Below are 19,418 nucleotides of genomic sequence, written 5' to 3' on the forward strand. Positions count from 1 at the left end.
TAAGTATATACTTTTATATACTCCAAACACTGACCAAATCACGAAACTGACAAAGCCTAGCATGTATTCAAAAACCAAATCGAAGTTGTGGCTTTTTCCATACCTCAAATGATAGCTTAAAGCTTCATTTTGCAATATCTCCAAGCTTTAATTTTGTAGATTCGCGGGTCTTCAATTCCGAAAACGATTTCTATTTTTTTATTTATATTATTTGCTTGTTTAAAATTTATAAATTAAATTTACTTTAAGGTTATAAGGTATACGAATTAAAAGTAGTTTAACAGATTAAGATTTTTATTTTCATTATCAATTTTTTTTTCTTCAAATAATATAGATATTTAAGACGATTTAAGAAAATCAATCCAAAGGTTTTAAAATCTTGGTGTCGTCAAATTTTGAAAGGTTTGCATTTTTTGCATTCACGTTCACCACCAATTATTCATCGTGATTTAAAATGTGATAATATATTTATAACTGGCACTACTGGAAGTGTTAAAATTGGTGATCTTGGTTTAGCAACGTTAAAAAATCGTAGTTTTGCTAAATCTGTAATTGGTACCCCAGAGTTTATGGCACCAGAAATGTATGAAGAACATTATAATGAATCTGTTGATGTTTATGCATTTGGTATGTGTATGCTTGAAATGGCAACATCTGAATATCCTTACAATGAATGTTCTGGTCCAGCACAAATTTATAAAAAGGTAACTTCTGGAATTAAACCATCATCGTTTGAAAAACTTGAAAATCCAGAAGTAAGCGAGATTATTGAACGTTGTATACAATTAAATAAAGAAGATAGACCAACATGCAAAGATTTATTAAATTCAGAATTTTTTGGTGAGGATGTTGGTATAAGATTGGAACCAACAAGTTCTGAGGATTTTATTAATAACTTTGATGTAACTAAAATTGAATTTCGTTTGCGCTTACTTAGCCCAAAGAAGCATTCATTTAAACATAAAGAAAATGAAGCGATACAATTTGAATTTGATATTAAAATGGATGATTATAATGAAATTGGTATTGAATTAGTTAAAGCAAATTTTATAAGTGAAGAAGATGCTCGTGCTGTTGCAAAATTATTAAAAGTTCAAGTAGCATCATTATTAAAAGAGCGTAAGGATCGGCAAACCCAATTGCAATTGATGAATGAAAAAGCTCGCTTAGAAAAACTGGCATTACAAGCCAAAAAAGAATTTCAGCAACAATTACAGGCACAGTTGTTGAATGAACAAATTCAACAGCAAGAACAAGAAGAACAAGAAGAACAAGAAGAACAAGAAGAACAAGAACAACAAAAACAACAAGAACAACAAGAACAACGAGAACAACCAGAACAACAAGAACAACAAGAACAACAGGAACAACAAGAAGAACAAGAACAACAAGAAAAACAAGAACAACAACAAACAAAGCAACATCAAAAATATGAACAACAACAACCACAAGATGAAGAAGAAGAAGAAGAAGAAGAAGAAGAAGAAGAAGAAGAAGAAGAAGAAGAAGAGGAAGAAGAAGAAGAAGAAGAAGAGGAAGAAGAAGAAGAAGAAGAACAACAACAACAACAACAACAACAACAACAACAACAAGAACAACAACAACAACAGCAACAACAACAACCGCAAAAACAGCAACAACAAGAACAACAACAAAAACAGCAACAACAACAACAGGAACAAACAAAACAAGAACAAGACGAACAACAACAACATGAAAAACAACAACAGCAACAACAACAGGAACAAAGAAAACAGGAACAAGATCAACAACAACATGAAAAACAACAACAAGAACAACAACTGCAACAACAGCACCAACAGCAACAACAACAAGAGCAACAAACACTAGAACAACAACAAAAACAACTACCCCAACAGCAACAAGAACAACAACAAGAACAACAACAACAACAGGAACAAACGAAACAGGAAGAACAACAACAACAACCACAACAACAACAATCACAACAACAACAACCACCACAACAACAACCTCAACAACAACAGCAACCGCAACTGCAACAACAACAACAACAAATACAAAAACAACAACAACAACAAACACAACAAAAACAACAGGAACAAGAACAAGAACAACAAAAAGAACAACAACAACAAACACAACAACAAAAACAACAAGAACAACAACTACAACAAAAACAGCAACAACAACAGAAACAAACAAAACAGGAACAAGATCAACAACAACAACATGAAAAACAACAACAAGAACAACAACTGCAACAACATCAAGAGCAACAAACACTAGAACAACAACAAAAACAACTACACCAACAGCAACAAAAACAAGAACAACAACAACAACAACAACAACAACAACAACAACAACAACAACAACAACAACAACAACAACAACAACAACAACAACAACAACAACAACAACAACAACAACAACAACAACAACAACAACAACAACAACAACAACAACAACAACAACAACAACAACAACAACAACAACAACAACAGCAACAACAACAACTACAACAACAACAACCACAACAAAAACAACCTCAACAACAACAGCAACCGCAACTGCAACAACAACAAACACAACAAAAACAGCAGGAACAAGAACAACAACAAGAACAACAACAACAGCGACAGGAACAAACAAAAGAGGAACAACTACAACAACAACAACCACAACAACAACAATCACAACAACAACAACCTCAACAGCAACAGCAACCTCAACTGCAACAACAAATACAACAACAAATACAAAAACAACCGCAACAACAGCAACAACAACAACTACAACAACCACAACAACCACAACAACAACCTCAACAACAACAGCAACCGCAACTGCAACAACAACAGCAACCGCAACTGCAACAACAACAACAAATACAAAAACAACAACAACAAACACAACAAAAACAACAGGAACAAGAACAAGAGCAACAACAAGAACAAAAACAACAGGAACAAACAAAACAGGAGCAACATCAAGAACAACAACAGCAACAACAACTACAACAACAACAGCAACAACAACAGCAACAACAACTACAACAACAACTACAACACCAACAAAAACAACTACATCAACAACCAGAACAACACCTACAACAACAACATCAAGAACAACAGCAACAACAACAGCGAGAACAAAAACAACATCAACAAGAACAACATGAACAACAACAGCAACAACAACAAGGACAACAAAAACAGCAACAAGAGCAACAGCAGCAAAAACAACAACCACAACAACAACCAGAACAACAAGAACAAGACGAAAAAGAAAAAGAAGAAAAACAAGAAGAGGAAGAAGAACAACAACAACAAGAGCAAGGACAAGAGCAAGAGGAAGGACAAGGACAAGGGCTAGAGCAAGAGCAAGAGCAAGAGCAAGAGCAAGAGCAAGAGCAAGAGCAAGAGCAAGAGCAAGAGCAAGAGCAAGAGCAAGAGCAAGAGCAAGAGCAAGAGCAAGAGCAAGAGCAAGAGCAAGAGCAAGAGCAAGAGCAAGAGCAAGAGCAAGAGCAAGAGCAAGAGCAAGAGCAAGAGCAAGAGCAAGAGCAAGAGCAAGAGCAAGAGCAAGAGCAAGAGCAAGAGCAAGAGCAAGAGCAAGAGCAAGAGCAAGAGCAAGAGCAAAAGCAAGAGCAAGAGCAAGAGCAAGAGCAAGAGCAAGAGCAAGAGCAAGAGCAAGAGCAAGAGCAAGAGCAAGAGCAAGAGCAAGAACAAGAGCAAGAGCAAGAGCAAGAGCAAGAGCGAAAGCAAGAGCAAGAGCAAGAGCAAGAGCAAGAGCAAGAGCAAGAGCAAGAGCAAGAGCATAAGCAAGAGCAAGAGCAAGAGCAAGAGCAAAAGCAAGAGCACGAGCAAGAGCAAGAGCAAGAGAGAGAGCAAGAGCAAGAGCAAGACCAAGGCCAAGAACAAGAGCAAGAGCAAAGGCAAGAGCAAGAGCAAGAGTATGAGCAAGAGCAAGAGCAAGAGCAAGAGCAAGAGCAAGAGCAAGAGCAAGAGCATGAGCATGAGCAAGGGCAAGAACAAGAGCAAGAGCAAGAGCAAGAGCAAGAGCAAGAGCAAGAGCAAGAGCAAGAGCAAAAGCATGAGCAAGAGCAAGAGCAAGGGCAAGAGCAAGAGCAAGAGCAGGAGCAAGAGCAAAAGCAAGGGCAAGAGCAAGGGCAAGAGCAAGAGCAGGAGCAAGAGCAAGAGCAAGAGCAAGAGCAAGAGCAAGAGCAGGAGCAGAAAAAAGAGCAAGAGCAAGGGCAAAAGCAAGACCAAGACCAAGAGCAAAAGCAAGAGCAAGACCAAGAGCAAAAGCTAGAGCAAGAGCAAGAGTCACATAACCAGGAAAATCAAAAACAATTAGTTCAAGCGCCTAATATTGGAAATCAAGACAGTCAAAGTAACGGAATGGCGTGGCAATTGCAACAGATGATGCTATCGAATTTAAATAAAGCTGTAAGTTTAGTTAACGTTAGAATTATCTTCATAATTAGTTAGCATTATCTTCATATTAAAAAAAAAAAATTTTTGTTTCTTTTTAAATTTCGAAATAGTCTCAGCAGTATTCCCCATCTCAAAAAGCTGTTGCTTCTGCGACCTTTCAAAATGAGCAGCAAAAACAACAACAACAACAACAGCGACAACAACAACAACAACAAAAACAACAAGAACAACAACAACAACTACAAGAACAACAACAACAACAACAACAACAACCACAACAAAAACAACAACAGCAACAAAAACAACAACTACAACAACAACAACAGCAACAACAACAACACCACACACAACAACAAACACAGCAACTAAAACAACAACAGCAACAAGAACAAAAACAAGAACAAGAACAAGAAAAAGAAAAAGAACAAGAACAAGAACAAGAACAAGAACAAGAACAAGAACAAGAACAAGAACAAGAACAAGAACAAGAACAAGAACAAGAACAAGAACAAGAACAAGAACAAGAACAAGAACAAGAACAAGAACAAGAACAAGAACAAGAACAAGAACAAGAACAAGAACAAGAACAAGAACAAGAACAAGAACAAGAACAAGAACAAGAACAAGAACAAGAACAAGAACAAGAACAAGAACAAGAACAAGAACAAGAACAAGAACAAGAACAAGAACAAGAACAAGAACAAGAACAAGAACAAGAACAAGAACAAGAACAAGAACAAGAACAAGAACAAGACCAAGAACAAGAACAAGAACAAGAACAAGAACAAGAACAAGAACAAGAACAAGAACAAGAACAAGAACAAGAACAAGAACAAGAACAAGAACAAGAACAAGAACAAGAACAAGAACAAGAACAAGAACAAGAACAAGAACAAGAACAAGAACAAGAACAAGAACAAGAACAAGAACAAGAACAAGAACAAGAACAAGAACAAGAACAAGAACAACAAGAAAAAAAAAATCTGGAAGAACATGAATTACAAGGATATCAAAACAACCAAAAGCTGCAATGGGAAGGTCAACAAGAACAGGAGAAACAGGAAGAACAACGAATGTTACAAGAAAAACCATACCAAGAAAAACAACAGGTACAAATCGGGCGCAATATGTTTGATACGCAAAGCTTAACAAAGATGTTGCATCAACAGCAGCTACTGAAAAAGGAAGAAGACATATGGCAAAGGGAACAACAAGAAAAACAAGAGCGACATGGGCAGCATGAAAAACAAGAACGCTATCAAAAACAGCAAATGCAACAACAGAAAGAAAAACAACAAGAACGACAAGGAAAATTGAAACATTCGGAACAACTAGAACAACAAGCACAAAAAGGACATCAAAAGCAAATACAAGAAAATCACCAAAAACATCAAGAAGAACACGCGTTTAATGAAATACAAGAACAACAAGACAAACTTAAAAAACAATTTCAAGAACTAGAATACAAACAAAACCAAAAAGAGCAAACATATCATAAGGGGCAACAAGCACAACAACAAGAACAGCAAATGAAACAAGAACAATCTGTGCAGCAGGAAAAACAAGTTCAAGAGAAGGAAAAAGAACAAAAACAGAACAAAATGGGAGAAATAAAAAAAGAAGAAGAGCAAGAACAAGAACACAATCAACTGGCAAACCAAGAACAAGAAATACAACAGAAACAACCAGAGCAAAACCAACAAGATAAACGGGACCAACAAGATCAACTTAAACACCAAAAGCAACGAAAAGAGCAAGAACAATCACAACAAAAACAACAAGAAGAACAAGAAAATCAAACATTACAGGGGCAACAAGCCCAAGATATACTTAATCACCAATTGCAGCAGGAATTGGAAATGAAACAAGAAAAAGACCAAGAAATAGTGCCAAAACCAAAAAAAGAACGTAATTATGAAGAAGACCACCTGCAACAGGAACAACTACATGAGAAAGGAAAACGGAAGCAACAACAGCATTATAAACGAATGCAACCTGAGAAACGAAAGCAGCAGCAGCGATTGAATTTAGCAAATATCACAAGTAATGTGTTAGATAAAATGACCAATTTGTTTACATTAAATTCAAGATCAATGTCATTGAATGAAACTGATGTAACGCAATTAGTTGGACAACAAATACAACAATTTCCACAGCAGCAGCAACAGCAACGGGAACAGCAACAGAAAAAGCAAGAGCAACAGCAAGAGCAAGAGCAAGAGCAAGAGCAAGAGCAAGAGCAAGAGCAAGAGCAAGAGCAAGAGCAAGAGCAAGAACAAGAGCAAGAGCAAGAGCAAGAGCAAGAGCAAGAGCAAGAGCAAGAGCAAGAGCAAGAGCAAGAGCAAGAGCAAGAGCAAGAGCAAGAGCAAGAGCAAGAGCAACAGCAACAGCAACAGCAACAGCAACAGCAGCAGCAACAGCAACAGCAACAGAAACAGCAACAGCAACAGCAACAGCAACAGCAACAGCAACAGCAACTGCAACAGCAACAGCAACAGCAACAGCAACAGCAACATCAACAGCAACAACAACAGCAACAGCAACTGCAACAACAACCACAACAGCAACAGCAACAGCATCAGCAACAACAACAGCAACAGCAGCAGCAGCAACAGCAGGAATTGGAACAGGAACAGGAGCAGGAACAGGAACAAGAACAGGAGCAGGGGCAGGGGCAGGGGCAGGGGCAGGGGCAGGGGCAGGAGCAGGAACAGGAGCAGGATCAACAACAGCAGCAACAACATCAACAATACCAACAACAAAAACTTCGCACAAGTAAAAGTCGCAGATCAACAAAGGGTAATGCAAATATACCAAAATTAAGTGTTACAAAAATAGAAAATGGTACTATTGTTGATTGTCATATGGAAAATAAACCAAAGACGATAACATTTAAATTTGATGTTACTGATGTTAATCCATCTGACGTGGCAAATAATTTGGTAAATTTTTTTTTATTTTATTTTTAAATTTAAATAGTTGTTCTTTATACTTTATTATTTACCACTGTATTCAGTACTGGATTATAAAATCCACATAAACATGTATATATATATATAAATATATGTATATACTTTTTTTTGTTTTAAATCTAAATGAAAATAGATATCCCAAGAACTTTTATCTGAAAGCCAAAGTACCTTGTTTGTGGACATGATCAAAGATATTGTTAGACAGGTTAAATTGGATCCAACACAAATTCCAGTGCCAACAGTATTTCGACGCAACATTGAAAAGGTAAGCAACTTTTTTATACATAGTTATTATATTATTATTCTTACTAATATAAAAGCCGTATGTATTATTACCCTTCTCACGAAATCTTGAAATTGGTCCTAGTAATTTATATACATATCTTATGTATCATTGTATATTATACATGAACTTTAGCTATTTTGAATTTTGTTTTTGTTATAGCAATTTTATTCTATATTTTTGTTAAAGTATTTTCTAATCTTAAAAATTCCGTTTGCTTTAGGTTCGACATGCGTCGTTAACAAGACAGCGATCAGTATTCAAAACTCACCAAAGACATCGATCAGTAAGTTAAAAAAAAAGATAAAAGAAATAAAATTCATATATTTTATTATTATCAATATGTTTCATATGTATGTTGACAATTATTACATATGTACATATGTTATTAATTATTACATATGTTAATTAATTATTACATATGTTTTATACAGCATATGTTTATTATATCATACCTATTATATATTTATGTACCGCTGAACTAGATGGTATTGTCGAAATTACACATCTGTAGAACAAACAGATGTTGAAGAACAAGAAATTGTTTTTTTTTTCGACTTTACGAGTTACTGCGTGCTTCCTGAGTTACTCTTGTTTTATTGAAAAATTGTTTTTTAAGTAAGTATAATGTAGAGAAAATTTGGGTTAATGTTATTTTAAATACAATAAAATGATTTATTCTTAATTACATTATGGTAATTCAGTTTTAAAGTTCTAGAAACTCGGGAAGGAGCCAAAGAAACAAAAATGTTTTATATAAGTTTGATTTTGACTGACTATACCAGAGGTGGGGCACCTACAGTTTCTAAGGCCCCGCCCCGCCGCCTGTTGTATTTGTATGCCTTTAAATATTCAACTGCTTTCAAGTAAAAAACAAATGCAAATATCTCACTAAATATTATCTAGGTTGAATTAAATTTATCAAACAATGAATTTGAAGTTTTTTTTTGTTATATATGCTAATTATTTACTTTTCATTCAATGGATTTTATATTTTGTTAATATAATTTTATTAATTTTTATATGTATTTTTGTATGTATGCATAAAAAAATATTGACTTCAAAACAAAAACGAGAAAAAATGGAGTTGACCGTGTCAACTCTGCGATACCCGTACAAATTTGTTATCCTATGTATTTTCAATATTTTCTAAGATATTATTGAAGTTGTATGCCTGGTACCAGAAAGAGTCTAGCAATTTCAACGACTTTCATCAAACACATTGACCCTACTAATATATTCGCTTGTGTGAAATTTCAATACCACAGCTTTTATAGTTTCTGAGATATAGTCAAATAAATTTTGAAGTTGTATGGCAGCTACCCGAACTAGTAACCCGATCATATTCAATTTAAATAGGGTTCTGGCATTTACTATAATGAATAATTTGTGAAAATTTGGTGATTTTATCTCAATTAATTTTTGAGTTATCGTTAGTACGGATGGACCCTTCGAATATACGTTCGTACGGGTATAAAAAATTTAATTTGCACAGCAATAATTGTACAAAAGCTACAGTTATTGGTATTAAAACTTATGCGGCCTCCTTAGCTATTGTTACTTTAAATTTGGCCTCCATGAGCAGTGTTCCCACTCAGAAAAAACAAAATGTATCCAATTTCGAGAAAAAAATGTATCCAAAATGTATCCAACCTCGTAAAATAGCATTATTATAATAAGTCGTCTTATTTTGTACAAATTAACCCATAATTAATATTAATTTGCTTTATTCCACAATATGAGTTTTGTTATTTATACTAAATTCTTTAAGAAATTACATACAACTTCTATCATATTTTAAATGTGAAAGTTAAGGTCAGAAAAAACATATGCATATATGCCTTCTGTAGTTGTTGAACTATGCGGTAAAGACGATTGACCATGAAAACGGACAAATTTTAAAAAATATGTACATCCAATGCATTTTCTATTACATCTAGCTAACACTAAAATATTTTTGGTACGTTCTTGTATGAATTTTCTAAATTTGAATACAGGAAGAGGCAGTTAATAAAGTATCTTTTTTACTTTCTTGTAAAAAATTCGGAAACCTGCTTAGAATAGCCAGCAAATAACATTTATTGATGATAAAGCAACTTCGCGATTTAATATTAGCAGCATTTTAACTGTTTTGTAATATTTATTTAGTGTTTGAAAAAAAATGTATCCATATTTCAGTAAAATTTTAAAATGTAGCCAATTTCGGCATTTTAGCAGATTTGAGTATCTTTGTATCCAAGCTCAAATTTAAAGCAAAAATGTATCCAAATGGATACAATTGTATCCAAGTGGGAACGCTGTCCATGAGGAAACAGGTTCCCCACCTCTGGGCTATAACATATAGTTCCATAGACTTTTGCATACCTTGTATAATAATATAAAAAATAAAACATGTATATATATATAAAAGGTGACTTTGTAAAAAAGTATAACGATATTATATTATAATCGTTTAGAATATTTATAAATAACATTCGTTATACTCGTAATATAATAGAATCGTTTATAAATAATTAGACGATATTTTTTTTTAAATTTTGCGGTTGATTATGATTTTAAGTGACGGTAAAAGGAGAAGGGTATAAGGAGAGAAGAAGATAAAGTAAAAATTTTCTTGTGTGTGGGTATAATCCAGAGTATTGAATTATTAAATAATAATGTTGCAACAAAATTATGAACCAAGCGGTTGAAGAATTAACATATTTTTTTTTTCAAGTTTTTAAAAAAGTAATTTTTTGAGCAAAGTTGAAATCAGAACATTGAAGATTAAGAAATAGAATCAATACTTGTTCAAAACTTAAAAACACATTGTTGATTATTTCTATGTTTAAATTAATTTTTATTCTAATAATATATAGACAAATACTATAACATAAAATGAGTCATACAAAAACCAGATTCCTAGAAAAAATTTTTTTGACAATTTCATAATTTTTTTTATTTCCTTTGTTTATATTTCATTTCATTTTCCTTTCTTTAAAGAATCTTTAAGAATAAATAGTATAACAATAATTGCTTAATACATGTTTCACTTAAGCTCAGTAGATGTCGCTTAAAAAAAGGGAAAACAAATATACTGTTCCTTTCAGTATTCGCACAATCATTTAGTAGTCCCTTAATTATCGGACTACTAAATTATTGTGATAATTATCATAAAAAATTGTTGATTATACTAAATTATTATGGTAAACACAAACAAGTTCATAACTATAATTCAGGGATTCGACAATTAGAGAATGTGCCCCATTGTTGCATTTTTTTTTACAGAATCACCCTGTTTAATATTTAAACGTATAAGATACATTATACATAGATACTTTTAAGATGTCAAAAAGTACGGGTACTTCCAGAAGGGCTAGAGACGTGGTACAAAAGGCATTAGATAGGGTTTTGCCTTTAGGGTCCCAGAAAAATCTGACATTGAAACTTTTTAGCCACGAAATAGTCCTATTCTAAGGTTTTTTGGAAAAATTTTTGTATAACAAAAGCACGTTTTTCTTTTATAGTTTATATTATTAGAACCACAAACCGAGAACGAGAAATAAATAATATTCGAAAATATAATGACTTTACATATTTTTAGTTTGAAAAATCGAAATAAGGTTAAATAAATGTCAGCTTCTATCAAAGGCATCAGATGTTTTGTGGCATCTGAATATTAATGCTTCATTTGTTATTGTTTTGAATATTATGTTTCGTGAGCCAGCTTTAGAAATATATGCATACACAATTTATGTACGTATGTACTTAAAATTTCATTTTAATTATTCGAGCGAAAAACTCCAAAATGCTAAATTGTAATACATTCATATGTACATACATGTATTTGAATACAATTATTATTTTGTTTATGCCTAAACCTTTTCTTTATTTGAAAAATTTAATTCTGTATGTTCACCCACAGTTTTAAAATATAGGTATACATTCATAATTATGTATGTTTGTACTTAAAATTTTATTTCTACTTATTCGAACGAAAAATTTTAAAATGTTCAATTCTAATACATTCATATGTACATGCATATATTTGAATAAAAATATTATTTTATTTATGCCCAAATCTTTTCTTTATTTGAAAAATTTATTTTTGTATGTTTACCCCCATGATTTAATAATTATGTGTTTAAAATTTATTTCTATTTTATAATATAGAAATGTACTTGGCATATTCTGCCAAGTACAGTTTTGAATATTATTCAATTCATATAGGAACCTTAAAAAAAAATTCGTTAGGAAGCTTTAAAAAAAATGTACATACATGCTTATGTACTTACATAATATATATAGAGACTTCTCGGGTGTCAAAAAGTAATTTCTAGAAGGGGTAGAGACATGGCACAAAAGGCATTAGATAGGGTATTGCGTCTACGGTCCCAAAAAAAGCCAGAATCCCACCCACCCTCCCCCTACATCTCCTTCCATTGTGCTTTGTGACTGCCTTTTACAAAATTGTACTATATCCTTTAGAGTAATTTTTATTTACTTTTGGTGGTATAAATATTGTGTATTAATTAATTTTTGGAAGTGTGAATTATAACAAAAAGTGAACACTTTTTAAATGCGAACTTTTATGAAAAAGTTCGCATTTAGTTATATATTCTTTCGCGATCTGCTGCAAAATGTATTAGTAAGCAAAACATAAGTGAACATTATTTTCCTTGACAATATGTATTTTTAGGATAAAATTTAATAAGAAAATGTTATTCTATTGCATTAAACTTTTACAAATAGGGTAATTTAAAAAAAAATATTTAGAACGGAAACTCGCTGATATATTGGTTTGCTGATATATTGGTTTGTATTTTAAATAAGAACAAAAAATATCTGATGCAGTCAGCACATAACCGAATGTATGTTGTCTAGTTAAGTAAAAGTGTTACAGAAGATTATAAAAATGTCTTTTAAACACTTTAAATATTAAACTTCAAGGAAGAAGGTTGATTAATTCTCTTTATATGGGCAAAAATCTAAAATTGGTCCGCTAAAAGATCCTGTTTTTATTAAAAGATCCTGCTAAAAGATTATGTTTTATTGATAATTTTATTACCGACCGCATTGCATACAATCAGGGAGCTTATGTGATGGCATATGGCAACAAATTTTGCATATAGAGTTTTCGCTGGGAACGCACTTCTCCATAGTAGGGAAGCGTAAATAAACTATTTTTAGAGAGGTGTCGGTCTGTCTGTGTGTACGCGTGTATCTCAATTTCGGTAGAACCGATTTTCATGAAATTTTCTATGTGACTTTGTTTTGGCAATGTCACAGATTGATTAACTTTTGGGATATTCAGGCCTTGGTAAAAACGTTTCAGTCGGTATAAACCGATTGAATTATACCCTGCACCTTTCATTGTTGTGTAGCAATTGTTCGAAACTGCGAAACCATTATACAGAAACTTCGAATATGTCTGACCTTTAATTGGACACACAACTGTCAAGTTTAATGAATTTGGCTTTAATATTTTTCCAAATAATTTAAATTAGCTTTTGGACTTGTATGGCAGCTACCCGAACCTGTCAAGCACTTCAACCAAAACTTCAAGAATATATCTGACCTATAAATGGACAGACGATTGCCAAGTTTCATGAATAAGACTTTAATATTTTTCCAAATAATTTAAATTAGCTTTTGTTCCTGTATGGCAGCTATTCCAACCTGTCAAGCAATTCCACTAAAACTTTGGAAATATATCAGACCTATAATTGGACACACGACTGCCAAGTTTCTAGATTTGTTATTTTTCCAAATACTTAAAATTTGCTATTGGAGTTGTATGGCAGGTACCTGAACATGTCAAGCAATTTAACCCAAATTTCAAGAATACATCTGACCTATAAATGGACACACGACTGTCAAGTTTTATGAATCCGACTTTATTATTTTTCTAGTTATTTAAAATTTGATTTTGGAGTTGTATGGCAGCCATCCGAACCCGTTGTCCGAATTCGACCAAATACAATAGGAATCATCCTTGGCATAAAAGAAAAAACTTGTGAAAGTTTGGTGTAAATTGCGTTATTCGTGTTTGACGGACGGGTGGACATGGCTAAATCAACGCAGAATTTTACGATGAGCAAGAATATATATATATTTGCATACCGCAGATGATAAAAAAAGTTCATCTGACAAATCGCATTTTTCAGGGTGCGAACCTGAGACTTTTTGCATCGAAATCGTGTGCTATACGCGTTACCCTATTTAGTATTAGTACTAGTAATTATATAGTATAAGTATTAATACTAACGAATTATACATTCACGCGGTTTATTCGCATGTATTATAAAATTCAAATACATACGTGCATAGATTTTAGTAGCGAATGCAGTAATTGATCGCTTAAAGTGCTAATTTTTAAAGGTTATTTACGATTTTATGCGACATAACACAAATTGAGGTTCTGAAATAAATTACTTGAAAGATATTAGATCTCAAAGGAACTAATTATTTGTTTAATTATGTACTTTTTTAGAACTTTTCTAAAAAATTTTTGAAAAAAAAAGTGCTAATTAGTTTCACTCTGCTCGTCCGTTCGTCCGTAGACATGTTTATAAAACTTCTACACCCCTGAAGGTAGAAAGCCGAAATTTTATGTGTATATAGACCTTTACGAGAAACTTATTTCCTTAGAAGAAAATTTTTACTTAAAACCCTAAAAATGGCATTCTTTAACTATTTATTGCAGTGAAACTATAAGCATTTTTTAAATTCCGCAAACGCAGAAATATACCGCGTCATACTGTACTAGAATTTTAAAAAGACAAAACGGCCGTTAAAATTTACCGTTATCTTGAATCCATTTGTTCCAAATTTTTGATGTTGTTTTTCTTCTAGACCCCAGTTTGTAAAAGTCTAAAATTTTAACAGCTTTTAGACTTTAAAAAAAATTTCTAGAATTTGAATTTTTGGTACCTTATATTTTTGAAACCGCTAGCTTTTTAAAATTTCTATAAACGCAGAAAGCCAACGCTAAACTTCATTCCTTTGAAAAATATAATTAAACACACTGGTGAATGAAGGTGTCATTTACAATTTTTACGAAATAGGTTTATTGCACAAATAGAAGTTGCATATGTTTATCTTTTATATGCAAAAACCCATTTTTCAACACGGGTTAACTCTTAAACTCAAAACGACTCAGTTTAAGACATAGCTTGTCTTTAAAAGGTGTTATGCCACACTTTTGAATTATCTTGCTTTGAGAGAAGGTTAATTTACTCCAAATTTCAAAAACTGTAGTTGACAACTTCATTCGCTCGTGTTTTCAATTATTTTTCTTAACTCATGCCATTTACCCTTAAAATCGAGCATTATATTAATATTTTTTTAAATTTATTTTTGCTTTATTCCAAAGACTGCATAAAAAACCGTTCACCCTAAATACGAGTACATGCATTTTTTGAAACAGTTTTGTATATGAATGAAAATTTTAATAGTGTAGTAGGTATATATAGACGGTTTTTAAAAGCAGTATTTTCACTTATTGAAGGGAAAAGTGCTCCATTACAAATCATTGGTTTGACCCAACATTGTTGTGTTTGATGTTATTTATCATTATAATTATAATTACTGTATTTGCAGAAACATTTTTTTATTTTGTTTTGTTTTTTTTTTGCTATTTTTTTTTTGTTTTTAAGACCATTATCCTAGATGCGGCTTCAAATAAATCAAAATATTAGCAATATTGTAATTTATTTTACATAATGGTTTTTAATATATTTTTATATGTTTAAGTTAAATCTTTGAAAGAATTGTTTAATACATTAATTTAATGATAAAAAAATTTATAAAAAAAAAATTTGTAAAATTAATATATGTAATATATAATTTAATAATTCGAAAAAACAACCCTTATCCTGAATTTATAGAGAGATGAAACATCAACAAACACAATTTTTTCCCAAATGTTTGATACTGGTAATGTTTACAGTATGGAATCTTTAGTTATGCCATCATCAGTAGGTGAAAGTGGTAATTTTATTTTTAGTAACAGTGGCAACGAAAAAAGAAATAATGATAATAGCAATATTTATAATGAATCATTACCACAATTATTAAATCAACAACCATTAAGAAAAGCTGATAGTGATGATACAATTAAAACTACAACAACTTTTGATGATACACTACCAGCTCAATCAGGAGAAGATTGTGAAATAATAAATGATTCAACAAAAATATTTGGAAATAATATACATAGTATATGGTGCAATAATAATATAACAAATAATGGAACAGAACTTGTAAGAGCATCAGGAATTTCCGTATCATCAATGATTACCAACAGTTTTAATGTCGGTACAATATCTCAAGGTGTTGGTAGTGGTATTTGTATTGGAGAAGCAAATTATATAAGTAATAGTGTTATTGGAGGCTGTAATAGTAGTACTGGTGCTGCATCTATTGATCAAAATATTGATAATATTGGATTATGTTCAGTATCACGTAAAACTAGTACTGCCTCAGAATATACTTCATTTTCATCTGATTATACACCAGATAGTACAATAACATCGTCATCATCACCGTCAACAATTGAACAAAATCAAAAGATTTCTGAAAGTGATACTTTGGATAATTTGGATTTAACATTACCAAAAGATATACATTTGAATGCATCATCAATAGGAAATGATGTTTTATTGGAAACTGCATCAGCCCAAATAATAACTCCAACAGCAACAAACAATAATTATGTTGTTGCTTTTACATCTATAACAGCTACAACAACACCTACTAACACTACTACCACAACAAGCATTAGTATCGGTAGTCAAATAAATCACTTAGAAACAATAGTTCCTCCATTTTCTGTCCAAGATTCAAAAAATATTACAAGTGATAGTAATTCATTTAATTTAAATGCAACACAAATAACACCAACTCAAGAGTTATTTAATGATATTAATAATTCGGTATCAACAGAATCTAAAACAATGCCAACTGATAATTTAAGTGGAGAGATGGCAATGGGAACACCTATTTATAATGATGTCAAGCCCAAGGCAGTTAGAAAGGTTTCACGTTTTTTAGTAAGCCCCGTGGTTAGGAAAACATCAACTGGTGGTACAGTAATTGTTGAAGCGGAACCTCCTCCAATTTCTCAAACAGAAAATTTAACATATTCACCACAGCAGTTACAGCAACCAAACTTCCCCTCCTCATCTGCTGTTACAGATATTTCGCAGCAAAACAAAGCTTCACACAATTTATTTTCATCAAATTTTCAAACTGAATTTCAACAGCAGACTATAGACGGCGTACGAAATCAAACTAATAATAGTATTAGTGGTACATTAGGGCAGTTGAATGAGGAAAATATAAATTTATCTACAATTGTTATGGAACAACATCAACAAGAAAAATTAAATACACAATATCAAAAATTACATTCGCTTCAACAAATGCAACAATATCAAGACTGTAACCAAAATATTGATCAATCAACAAACGTTATAGCTGCCAAATTGTCAAACCAAATTGCTAATGTAAGTAGTTCAGATATTTGTGATTCTAATTCAGTTATACAGCAACAATACCGACAACACCGTGAAAAAGAGCAAAAATTATCAAGACTAGTGCAAAAAGATCAAGAACCAGACCAGGAGCTGCAACAGGAAATTAAACAAAAACAAAACCAAGAACTCAAGCAAGAAGAAGAACATCAACAAGTGCCAGAAGAAGAACAAAAACAACAGCAAAATCAAAGGGAATCGCAATTACAAACACAGCAACAAAACCAAGAACGTCAAGAACAACAATACAATCAACAAAGTGAAAAACAAATTCCTCAAATAAATAGAGAAGAAGAATACGAACAAGAAAAATCGGAACAAAAAGGTCGAGGATGTGAACAAGAACAAGCTCAGCAATTGGAAATGAAACCAAAAGAGATCCAAGAGCAAGAACAATGTCAACGATATCAACAAAGGGAACAAGAACGAGAAAAATTAGAGCATAATGATTGCGTGCAAGAGCAGCAACAAGCAACGAAACCAAAAGAAAACCAAGAAGAACAACAGGATCAATTACAATTACAGCAGCAAAAACAGAACCAAAGACCACAGTTTCAACAATTTCAAGAAAAGGAACAAATAGAGAACCAAGAACGAGAATATGAAGAAAAACAACATGAAGAACAACAACAAAGAGAAGAACAAAAGCTAAAACTGCAGCACAGAAAACAAGAACAGCATGACCAACAAGAACGACAAGAATCACGAGCACAACGAGAAGAACAGGTTCCACAAGAACCACAGTCACAACAAGAAAGTTTGAAGCAAGAACAAAATGAGCGGGTACAACAACAAGAACAGCAAGAACGAGACAAACAACAACCAGAACAGCAAGAACATCCAGATCGACAGAATCAGGAAATCGAAAATATTGCTCATAATTTAATGACGTCATCAGAATCTGTAATATCATCATCAACAACAGAAACAACTACTGTTACTACTTCCGCAATAAGTGACGCTAATGCAACAGCAGCAAACAAATTAGTTGGACCAGAACACATAAATACATTGGAGCAATTAAAAATTGGGTTAGAAAATATAACACATGCTCATGTGCCGGCAGTAATTAGCAAAAGTGGTAGTGTCAGCGGTATACCAGGCCAAGCTGCACCTCAGGTCAATACTGGTACAGAATCAATGTCAGCTCCAAGTACAGCTACACAACAAGAAATTGTAGCTAGCTTAAGTGCTATGAACGTTTTATCTGAAGGAAGTAGCATTGATAATGCGTCTGTTTCAGAAGATGCTAGTTGTTGTAATAATTTTGGCGTAGAAATGGTTGGTGGTGGTACTCCAAGTAATAACAGTGTAACTAGATTGAGCGGTATTAGCGCAGTTGGCATAGAGGCAGATGATGCTTTAGCAGCAGTACCCGCAGTTGAAGCAGCAACAGGAGGAATAATTACTGGAGGTCCTGCAAGCGCAAATAATATTAATCAATCAAATTCTGAGCAAAATTTAAAAATGACTACAAATGCGTTATCATTAAACAATGACATAAAAGAGGTTAGAACCAAAAGAACAAAATTATACCCTTTTGATGGCCTTTTTACTTTATTATATAAGAAGAAAAGAAAAAACAAAAATAGTAACTTAAACCCAAAAATTTTTAGATTTTTTTTTAATTTTTTTTCTTCTAGTTTATTTTGGTTTTTCTTTCTTATTTTTTGCTCAAAAATTAACTAATTTAACATTTAATTTTCTTTATGTTTCTTATTTGTGTTTAAAACATAGGTAGCTAGTGAAATAAACTACGCCAGCGGCGATGACACTGTCACCGGAGACGTTACTGAAGGAATCATACCATTAGAAAATAATACACCATGTCAGTTACAGCAACAACAACAATCATCGACAACACCTGCAGGCCATGGTACACCAGCTACTTCGGTATCAACAAGAGGTTCATCCGTATATAATTCAAGAAGAACGTCGTTAGACAATAGCGGAAGTACTGATATACCTCAAATTCCAACAAATATTATTGAAGGCGTTGAATCAACATATATTGTTCCTACACAGGAACAAGCTCATTATTATATTAGTGAAGGTGGTATTTGTGGTAGTGAGGGTCCTAGTAGTAGTTTCAGTGTAAATCTTGGTAGTGGACAACAAACAACTGGTAATAGTACCACAGCTCAAACACCAAGCGATCATGATCCATTAATAAAAAAGCTACCGAAACAGGGTAGCTTAGAGGGTAAACATGACATGTAAGTATTCG

The 19,418-nt window shown here is 32.7% G+C and overlaps 1 protein-coding gene across 1 annotated transcript in view; it reads left to right on the forward strand.

Annotated features, from left to right (window-relative positions):
- The window catches only part of LOC129612136 (uncharacterized), a gene marked incomplete at its 5' end in the record, with an annotated part of 42,093 nt that overhangs the window by 8,031 nt on the left and 14,644 nt on the right, over nucleotides 1-19,418 (forward strand). Inside the window, 6 exon segments of the mRNA XM_055525651.1 lie at nucleotides 335-4,433; nucleotides 4,532-7,363; nucleotides 7,527-7,658; nucleotides 7,900-7,962; nucleotides 15,545-18,700; nucleotides 18,929-19,407. Of these exon segments, the coding sequence (XP_055381626.1) occupies nucleotides 335-4,433; nucleotides 4,532-7,363; nucleotides 7,527-7,658; nucleotides 7,900-7,962; nucleotides 15,545-18,700; nucleotides 18,929-19,407 (10,761 nt within the window).

The sequence above is a fragment of the Condylostylus longicornis genome, unplaced genomic scaffold, assembly GCF_029603195.1.
Source record: "Condylostylus longicornis isolate FDR11 unplaced genomic scaffold, ASM2960319v2 ptg000057l, whole genome shotgun sequence".
NCBI classification, from domain to species: domain Eukaryota; kingdom Metazoa; phylum Arthropoda; class Insecta; order Diptera; family Dolichopodidae; genus Condylostylus; species Condylostylus longicornis.